Source organism: Macadamia integrifolia, unplaced genomic scaffold (assembly GCF_013358625.1).
Source record: "Macadamia integrifolia cultivar HAES 741 unplaced genomic scaffold, SCU_Mint_v3 scaffold3542, whole genome shotgun sequence".
Taxonomy (NCBI): Eukaryota; Viridiplantae; Streptophyta; class Magnoliopsida; order Proteales; family Proteaceae; genus Macadamia; species Macadamia integrifolia.
Genome location: NW_024869589.1, coordinates 1 through 10,869, shown reverse-complemented (window position 1 = coordinate 10,869; position 10,869 = coordinate 1). Strand labels below are relative to the sequence as shown.

The window sequence follows — 10,869 nt, the reverse complement described above, 5'->3', positions numbered from 1 at the left end:
AAAAAAAAAAAAAAAAAAAATTGCGATACCGTATCAACCAAGAATTAATTAAGACTCAAAAGGATCAATATCGATCCAATCAAACTGATCCAAACCAATTCGATCCGATTCCAATCCTCAAACAATTGTGAATTCCCAACAATCGACAATGATGAATTCCATGCAATCGAGTTCCACCCATAATTCATCAATACAATCTGAGAAAACTTCCAATAATCCACTTCTAATCACCATTGCCTCGCCTACCAGGATAGACTAAAAAAACGTCACTTCAGCCTTAACCCACTTCTTCTATTGTGGCTGACAAAAATCCTAAGGTATGGATTGATTTTTGTTGCATCCAAAAGAAAAAAAAAAAAGTTATAAGGAAAACTTTCTACCAAAAAAAAAAAAAAATTAGAAAACCATTATAAAATGATTGAAGGAGATATGTCTAGAAAATGCTGCCACAAATGTGTGTGGCATGAATAGTCTTAGCACAACAATGGGCAAATCTAAGCATGAGATTGATGGAATTTATCGCATCATAATTTCTAATTATATTGAAAGATCTTATCAATACAATATGAACCATTTCAATATAAGAGGTGGAAATGACATGCCGTTGACCCTCGATGGTATGTTGTTTCCAACAGAGCTAATGCAACCATTGGTGTTGTCCTACATAAATGAATAGCATTCTTCTTCTTTAATGGAGCTAGGTTTCTCTTCTTGGTATTTTCTCAATGCATTTCTTTAATGAGTGAGATTAGTAGGTAATCATACAAGGTGGACCTAGTCTCCTTTAATAATATAATGCTCATCTCCCATTAAGGTAGGCCAATCAATTAAAGAGCAAGTCTTCTCTATTTACAACCAAACAAATATGGTAAGCTTCCTTAATATAATCCAAGTTAATTGGCAATCAAATCAAATATTGGCTTTCCATTGAGACATATAAGGAAATAAATCCTACCGAGACCATCCATAAAATGGGATTAAACCATTAGCCCATTGTGTAACATGTAGGATCCATGCATTTTGTATATTGGGAATTGCTGCAGTATATATAGAAATTGAGAATTTGTGTACAGTGGCAACAATACCTTCTGTTTTCTACAACAACCAAAGCTTCATTGGCTACTGAAAACACTCAAAACACAGAGAGAGAGAGAGAGAGAGAGAGAGAGAGAGAGAGAGAGAGAGAGAGAGAGATGATTGGGGATTGGGGCAACTGGGTATCTGGGTAAATACATGGTCAATGCTAGTCTTTCCTTGGGTCATCCAACCTTTGTGTATGTACGCCCATTATCACCCACTTCAAGCCCTTCCAAGCAAAAAGTGCACCAAGAATTTCAATCCATGGGACTTACCATCCATCTTCCACGTACTCTCTCTCTCTCTCTCTCTCTCTCTCTGACTTGGTTTGAATAGTTTTCTTTCTGTTTTTTTCACTCACCCCGTGGGGGTGGCTAATTCTTTGAGAATGCGGGCAGATCCATTGGTTTTAAAAATCCGAATCCAGCCACAGACTGTTTAGGGATCCGCTTTCATTTTTTGTAGAGTAAATACGTAATTATTATTATTTTTTTTAATGCCATCAATGCGTGACCAAGTGATTACATGTTTAAATCAGGAAACGGTCTTTCTGCGAAACGGGGGTAAAGACAATCCTACTTTCCTTGGAAAATATCCCTCCCCAAAGTTAGGCCTGTGAAGTCGACAGCTACCAACCCTGCTGGGATGGGGTAATGTTGTAGGCATCTAGTCCGCTGAGGTCTCAGTTCCACACATAGTATGCTCCGCCCAAGTTAGAGAGATGGGGTTTGGCTAAGTGCCTACATGTGAGAATGATGGCTCGCATACATAGAAAATGAGAAGGTCCTACTCCAAACTAGGTCTTGCAGGTTCATTAGAGATGATTGGACCAAAATCTAGTATTAGTAACTGGATCAGCCAAATTCCCTAATTGATTCACTTGAGTTTTTACGACAAAGCTTCTTAATTCCATACACCTTTTGCTATGTGATCCATCTAATAAAAGATGTCATTTTGGTTGGATAATAGGGTGAATTGGATGAGCATGAGAAGCTTGTATCCAGTTTTCAACAAGTAGATGTTGTGATCTCTACACTTCCAGTTCCTCAACACCTTGACCAACTCAAAATCATCAAAGCCATGAAAGAAGCTGATAACATCAAGGGATATAGTACTAGTTCTTCACTTTGTTGGATCTGATTGCCATGTGGAAGAACAAGTCAGAAAGAAAGGTGAAAAGGGTTCATATCCCAGAGGAAGAAATTGCCAAGCTCTCTGAGAGTAGAAATGCTCCATGACCAACATAAAGCTTGTAAATTATACCAATCTCCTCCAAGTCAAAATATATCTTTATACTAACTATTGTTCAATATTTCTAATCTTTTTCTACTTATGTTATTGCTGTTGCAGTTCTACCACATCCAGACAATGTACGCTTATCCATAGTTCATAACATCTTTGTAAAAGGTGAACAGATGATATTTGAACTGATGGAGGATGATTTGGAGGCTTCCCAGTTATACCTAGATTATTACTACTGTTAGAGAAAACACTAAGAAAATATGAAAATAAACAGACAATAGATCCGCATAACATAGAAATTTAATGAGGTTCATACACCGGTGTGGTGTGCTACGTCCTTAGACGAAGAAGAAGATGTTTTACTATGCAGAAGAGATATTACACCCAAGTAGTGACGAGAAAACTCGCCTTAAAACCCTAGCTCAAAAATCCCAAAAAATTACAATGACCTATTCAACAAGACGATAGTACATTATATACGACCCATCGGATCGAGGTCATTCCGATCAAACCATACCACTGCTCCATCACAGATCTCAGAAAACACCCCATTTGGGTCGCCATTTAAATATGTCGGAGAGAGTCAATCTTCAAAACGGGTCAAGAATTCGAGACAAGCTTAACAATTACATGTCGATCGATCATCTTCTTGATGTATGTGTGATTGATGCTTCTATTCCCAAGCTCTCTGTATTCTGAATTTCTGATGGATCACCACCCTATCATTGTAGAAGTTTCAGTCACAAAAGAAGGGAAGATGTAGCTATGAAGTTAGTACTAATGAGGAAGAAACAACCAGTACAAGTACTACTTGATAGAAGAACCACCCCTGATTCTTCTTCAGTTTGTTCTGAGTTGAATCAAAATAGGAAATATGGAATTAGTGTAACATCGTTTTATAATCACATATTACTATGGAATTTCATTTAAGGCTGTTAGATATTTAGTGTAGCATATCTTTGTGTGTTGGTTTCCTATTCCAATCATTGTTTGGATCTTTAACATACATTGCTGTAAGTCCTATAGGACCCTGCCAAAGTGGGACTTGCAACCCAAAGTGGGACTTGCAACAGGTTGCAAGTCCTCTATGCTTTTTTTTTTTTTTTTTCTCTAGATTATTTGTATTAAAATAAATAAAAAAATTAAAAATAATTAACAGAAACTGACTGAAACAAAGGCAGGAAATATTAAAAAAAAAAAAAAAAGCAAAGACAGCTTTCCGTATCAGGCTCGTCTCCAACGAGTGACATTCAGCGTCCAACGAATTCTTCATGCTCAACACCTATCCTTTTGTGAATCTAACGATCCACATTAATTCGATAGTTAATGGCTACAATCTGTCCTAGTATATCTCAATGTCTACGATCTCACTCCTTTTAATGGCTACGCTTACTGGTTCGGCCTCAGCGTTTACCACTCTAGTGTATACGATCAACAATTTCTTCATTTTCTATATATTTTAGCTGTGGATATCCCAGTCTCTGTGTGTGTGCTTGACTACAAAACTAGGTTAAAATTAAGAGATTTTCCCAAAACATATATAGCTAATTCACCTATTTTTCTGATTATTCTACTTGTACATGATTTAGATCTTCGAAAGGTAGAGAAGAAAGAAAAGAGAAGCAGAGTTGATCAAACGAGGAAAATAGAGAGAGTCCAAGAGGATTTAGAAGGGTGGAGGAGGCATGTGGGTTGAATTAATATAGATCATTGGATTTATCGGAGGACATGTGTTGAGTTTGGAGAATTCGATGAATGCTAGTTGGAGTGTTAATCATTGAAGATGAGCCCAATCCCAGCTTCCCCTGTAAAGATTCCCCATGCATCATCATAGTCTTTTCATCAACTGGGCTGATTTTTTAATTTTAATTTTTTTTAATCCAAGATCACCTACCTTTGCGTCCTAGGTTTCTACTAACCAAACTTTGGCATGAACTGAAAGAGGCAGAGATGCCAAAACAAAGCTCAAAGCTCCCTCAGGATAGGGGGACGCCAAAAACCCTCCAGAGGGGTAAGAATGTAAGATAGGGCTCATTCCTTTCGAAATAGAGTAGGTTGTCTCATTACTTTTGTTGGGTAAAAGGGCCGTCCCATTATTATTATTAGTTTTTTGGGGGCGGGGGCAATTAAAGTAGGGATGTAAATAGATAGTTGAAATCTGAATTTGAATACGTATTCGTTTAGGGGTATTCGTATCGGTTAAATGGTATCTAGAATAAAATCCAAATTATTTGAAAAATAATTACCCAATCCGATTAAATAACTAATTAATGATTTTGAGGGTTCTTGAAGTTTAAACAAGTTCTAGAGAATGAGGAAAATAGTTAAAACAAAATAAAAATATGGATTAAGAGCAAATTATATTCATTGGGGGAAGAATATCCGGATTACACAAGTCAGAGAGTAAACGGAAAGTTGAAAATCATAATTCGATTCGCATCTGTATTCATTTAGGGGTATCCAAATCCGATCAGGAATTATCTGGATCCGAACACATCCGACTTGAATTTGATCCATATTTGATCCGTTGATATCCCTAGGTTAAAGGTGAAAACAATTTCGCTACTGCACAGGTAGCAGCCAAGGAAATAAAATTCGATCCATATCTGATCCGTTGACTTCCCTAGGTTAAAGGGTGAAAACAATTTCGCTACTGCATAGGTAGCAGCCAAGGAAATAGAATCCCAATGGCTGATTTGATAATACCCTCTTATGGTGAAATTTTCCACTCCTAGCCCTAAGATTCCATTCCCCTACCTACAACCCGGGCAACAACCAAGTTTTATTCATAAAAGGCCGTCCCATTACACTTTTTATTGATATGAATAAAAATACAGGAAGGGATGACCTTTCGAGGTCTTATCCTGTACAATGCAAGCAATGGTAAAGGAAGGTGGGAACTGACAGGAATTTTATGAGTGTAAGACTGTTAGAGAACACGGTTACACTTGAGAGGTATGCACGTCTAGCATATTGGAGAGCTAAACGGATTGCCATAGCTTCGCCAACCACCTCCTCCGCTAGAGCTTGATGAGACAATGCAATGAAGCAAGTCCTATTTGATGGATCAAATGCAACACACCCCATTCCCAATCAGCAAGTGCATGCACAAGCGTCCGTAAAGCGTCCAAGATGGAGAAGCTTCCTAGGGATGGAAAGATAGTGGGAACAATACTGAGCCACATGGTCATCCACTAGAGAAGGGGGCTAGCAATAATAGAAACAATCTTGGCAACACACCTATTAACCATTGTAATCCGGGATCGAAAGGGGGGTGTAGCACGAAAATTCCGAACATTCTTAAGCTATCAAATCTCTCACACAGTCATAACATGAGAAGCAAATTAAGAAGAGTTTCTTCTCTCTTTTTGAGGAGTCAGGCGAGCACTCCCATTTTAGAATCCACTCATAGAAGGAAAGACACAAATGAGAAGAGGTTCCAAGAGAAATTGAGGAGGCAAACCATGCTTGCTGGGCCAAAGGGCAATTTTCACCATCTTGATGTTGAAAAAAGTGCTAACAATAGTATTATATAAAAATTTTATTTCCTTGTATGTAATGTTGGCATTGATTCTATTTCCTTGTTTATGTGTAATCATATTTAGAAGGTACTCTCTTGTATATATTTTTCTGTTGATTTTATTTTATTTATTTATTTAATTTTTTTCTTTTTGAATAAGGTTCTCCAAAAGGGCAGAGTGGTCTCGACGGTAGCACGTAGGTCAATAAGAGCACTTTTTTTTTTTTTTTTTTTTTGTTAGTGAAATTGCTGGAATTACACTAATCCCACCCTCTATGCCTTTAATAGGTACGTTGGGCAAGCAAGCATGAGTGACATTATGGACTAGGAAGGGTCAATAGGGGTGCCAACCCTAAAATATAGGTTCTAGATACAGTAATAGGTAGCGTGCCTTCCCTTGCAGGTTTGCTATTATTGGATATTTTTCTTTGCACGTCAAAGAGGTTGGTGCTCAGACTCTTAGGGACACGTCAGTATATATATCACCACAACTCTTTTGGTCATGAAACAAATTTCAGCCCAAAACAGTAGAAGAAGATGTGTTGCAACCAAAGATTTTCCTCATGGTAGAGGATATCGGTTCAATTCTTCTATCTCATTTGTCAAATGACATGACTTCTCTTTTATATGATTTTTCTGGTGGCAACTCGGTATTTGAAGATGGTAATCGCTATTGCATGTTCTCTATATAAGAACAAAGCCTCCTTGCCTGTTGAAGAGAGAGAGAGAGAGGGAGATGATGATGGCGGACAAGGAAGAGAGCAAGAGCTGTAGAATACTAGTGATTGGAGCAACTGGGTATGTGGGTAAATACATGGTTAAGGCTAGTATTTGCTTGGGTTATCCAACCTTTGTGTACGTTCGGCCATTATCATCCACTTCAAGCTCCTCCAAGCAAGAGGCGCATGGAGGGTTTCAATCCATGGGAGTTACCATCTTTCAGGTACTCTCTCTCTCTCTAAAAAAAAAAAGATTCCTAATGGGGCAGATGCTATTTCTCGATGGGGAATTGGATCTTTTACACATATATTCACTTGCACTTACATGTGAGGATCTAACATTTGTCCTATTTCTTAAACAATGAAGAAGGTATATTTAAATCCTCCGCACATACATGTGTGTCTCACTTCTTGCCATTTAAATGGTGAAAGAGGTATATATATATATATGAAGCAAACGGATAGGTGTTGAATCTCCATGTGTACGTATGTATAGATGAATGTATGTGCAAAGTATCCAATATTCACAATAAATACCCCTATCTTTGCTATGTGATCAATCTATAAGATGTCATTTCTAGCAGTTAGAAGTAGAAGGTTGCTTCATGGGCAGTACAAATTTGTAGGGGTGTCAGGCACAATCAGGCTTCTCTTTGGGACCTCCAACCATGACCAGCCCGTTTTAGTAAGTGGTCCTCATTGGTTACGAATGGTCCTAAATATAAACAGTTGATCGGGTTTGGACTCTAATTGAGCTACCAATAATCAGGCCAAATAGGCATTAAATGAACTAATCAAACATTTATGGCTAAATAGACTATAAACATGTTAGTATGAGGAAATGGGCTCTAAATGAGCTCTAAGCGGGCTTTAAATATATAGGGGCTGAGTCAGGATATAAATTGATCAATCCAGTCAGACATCCTTTAGTTACGTAGAGTCAGGCTTGAACCAACCCATTTATCTGGCTGGCCCAGTCGAGTTCAGTTGGGCTTGCCAGTGCGGGTCTGGATTTGACACCCCTACTTGAATTCCTTCTTTTCTTTTTCACGACATATGGCTAGCTTTGGTACTATTATGGCATGCTTATTGATTTCCAGAAATAATGCATAGCTTGGATATGTAATAGGGAGAATTAGATGAGCATGAGAAGCTTGTATCCAGTTTTCAACAAGTAGATGTTGTGATCTCTACACTTCCAGTTCCTCAACACCTTGACCAACTCAAAATCATCAAAGCCATGAAAGAAGCTGGTAACATCAAGGTAGTGCTATTTATTCTTTACTTTGTTGTTTGTTTCTCTGTCAGTTCAGCATCTATGGAATTTGTTATTGTGAAACTTAAAATTATGATACCAAAAAGAATTTAATTACTACTTCAAACAAAAAAACTGATGATTTGGTCTATATTAATTTGTCCATTCAGAGATTTCTTCCCTCAGAATTTGGCCATGAAGTGGACAGGGGAACAGCACTTCCACCATTCCAAAGGCTCTTAGATGACAAGAAGAAGATAAGAAGAGCCACAGAAGAAGCTGGGATTTCCTACACTTATGTGGCGGCAAACACACTTGCAGCATATTTCATAGATTTATTACTCCATCCTCATGATCAACTCCGAGAGGAAGTTATAGTCTATGGCAATGGTGAAGCTAAGGGTACCCATTACAAACATTCTTATATTGGTGGTTTCCTTCAATTTTGTTGGTTTAATCTAATCTACTGTAATGCACAGTGGTACTAAATTTCGAGGAAGATGTATGTATCTACACAATCAAAGCCTCAGTTGACCCAAGAACAGTAAATAAAGTCATCATCCTTAGGCCACCAGGAAATATCATATCTCAGTTGGATTTGATTGCCCTGTGGGAGAATAAGTCGCAAAGGAAACTGAAGAAGGTTCAGATCCCAGAGGAAGAAATTGTCAAGCACTCTGAGGGTAAGAAATCTTGCTAAACTTCTCAATTTGCAATTTTAGAAGCTACCCCTTTCACTCTTTGTTATGTTTGTCCTGAATTCTTGACCCATTTCGAAGATTGGTCTGTTCTAACATATTTTTTGTGGCGACCTGATTGTCTATGATGGTAGCAGAAGGGTTGGGCCGATATGCACAAGCCCAAAGCCCAACACTGATATCGTATGGGGTGCGGGGGCTACACCCCACGGTACGATGTGACCCGACCAAACTTGAGGGATTATATATTTATACTATTGTCTTATTGAGAAAGTAAATGAGATATGGGGAATTTTGAGTCAGGGTTTCTGGGTTTTCTTACTACGAATTTGGTGTTTTTGAGAGTTCTTCTCTATAACTTTTCTTATATCATATAGTAAATTATGTTTTTCGCCCGAGGACGTAGCACATCACGTTGGTGTGTGTGAACCTCGTTATATCTTTGTGTCATCTTATTTGAGTCTGTTCGTTTTCTTCATATTTATTGGTGTTTGTTCAAACACCCTTCATACTATAAACTAATTGTTAATTAGTATACAATCATGTATGGAACATTGATGAGTGACTGCTAATCCAAATGGACTAATTTAAAAGAAAAAGGCAAAGCTTGTAAAAATTATACTAATCTTCTCAAGCCCAAAATATATGTTAAACTAACTATTCAATATTTCTATTATGTTCTGCTTGTGTTACTGCTATTGCAGTTCTACCCCATCCAGACAACATACGCATATCCATTGTTCACAACATCTTCATAAAGGGTGAGCAGGTGAGATTTGAATTGGGGGAGGATGATTTGGAGGCTTCTCACTTATACCCAGATCATCAGTACATGTCAGTTGATCGTCTTCTTGATGTGTGTGTGGTTGATGCCCCTATTCCCAAGCTCACTGTATTCTGAATATCTGATGGATCACCACACTATCATGGGCGAATTTTCAATATTCCATAGTAAAACATATAGCTCTGATGTTAATACCATGTGGGAAACAACTAGTACAAGACACTACTTGATAGCAGATCCCCTGATTCTACTTCAGATTTCTACTGAATTGAATCAGAATAAGCAATATGTAATCAGTGTAACATCATTAATTTCTAATCAGACACAAATATGGAATTTCTTGTGTGCATAGGAATCCAAATTTCCAATTCAAATGGACTAATCCGGTATATTTTCCACATTCCTAGTAGTGCTTCTATGTTTCTGCTTACGATATGATATTTTCTGGGATGTGTAATAAATGAAGGTTATTCCATGGTAATTTTTAATTTCCAGAATTTTGCCCTTTTAGCAGAGGCCAAGAACTTCTAGTTTGAATTGGATTTAGTGATGCTTGTTTACAATTCCGTATCCATTATTATATGTTTGCTCTAGTTTTTGTTGTTTTTTATGTTGAAAAACGGTTTTCTTTAAGCTTTATTTCCGTGCTTATCCTAATTGTACGTTCAGTTTATGGAGCTCTTTTCTCAATCAAATATCATGGAGAATATTGTCATATTACAGAGAGATTAATGTGGTGGCTGAATTTTTTTATTTAAATATAAAATATTAATTAAAAAAAGTTCAAGGACATTAATGTCATTAGTGCATATCGACAAGAACAAAAAAATCAACCATGTCATTAATGGGCTCAACCAAAAAAGATAGAATTGTGAGAGTGTTATAGACAACAAGGAAGAGGGGAATTATACTCCAGGGCCATGAAGTGGTTGTTTGATCAAAAATAAGTCACTCCAGATTTCTGTAAGCTTTCATCCCTTTATCAAAGCATGGAAGTTTAACAGCATCATCACTGAGCTGTTGTATCTTAATGAGGACACAAACCTCATCAAATTCTCTCAGGAACAAATAAGCATCCTGGGAGGATAGCCCATGGAAGTGGGGTAACATAGTGATGAATTGAGTTTTAAGCTTATAGTGGTGCCCCGTGGCAGCTAGTAATCTAATGCAAGAAGGTTTGGCTACCTTGGCTAGGTAGAATATATCATTTAAAGTAAGCTTATGTTGTTCTGTCATTCTTAAAATAGGTACTCTTACTAAATGATTGGTAGAATCACAGGTCCACACACTCATGCACTAACCATTTAAGGCAAAATTGTGGTCTCTGAAAAATTAATTAATTACGACTAAAATAGAGGGTGAAAAGTTGGTTAATTGATATGACCCCTCAATAATTTAAACAATGAGTCCAAAGCTGTAAGGTTTCCCTAGGTTGATAGCTAGGGATCCATATAGTCTTCGGATCCACCTACAATCAAATCCTAGGGATTTTGCAGTAGAGTGGTGACTACTATATCTTTATGTTTCCACTCTTGGTAAGAGCTTGAATTATTGGAATGAAAAAAAAAAAAAAA

At 37.4% G+C, this 10,869-nt stretch overlaps 1 protein-coding gene across 2 annotated transcripts; it reads left to right on the top strand.

Moving 5' to 3' along the window:
* Positions 1 to 6,365: 6,365 nt before the first annotated feature.
* LOC122068197 (isoeugenol synthase 1-like) lies at positions 6,366 to 9,642 on the top strand. 2 transcript variants are annotated; one of them, XM_042632066.1, is made up of 5 exons: positions 6,366 to 6,782; positions 7,688 to 7,822; positions 7,984 to 8,215; positions 8,293 to 8,496; positions 9,216 to 9,642. In XM_042632066.1, exons 1-5 carry the CDS (start codon positions 6,576 to 6,578, stop codon positions 9,410 to 9,412), a joined length of 975 nt encoding a protein of 324 aa, XP_042488000.1. In that variant the 5' UTR covers positions 6,366 to 6,575; the 3' UTR covers positions 9,413 to 9,642. The 2 variants fall into 2 exon arrangements, with proteins under 2 accessions (XP_042488000.1, XP_042488001.1); XM_042632067.1 differs by lacking the exon at positions 7,688 to 7,822.
* Positions 9,643 to 10,869: the final 1,227 nt, after the last annotated feature.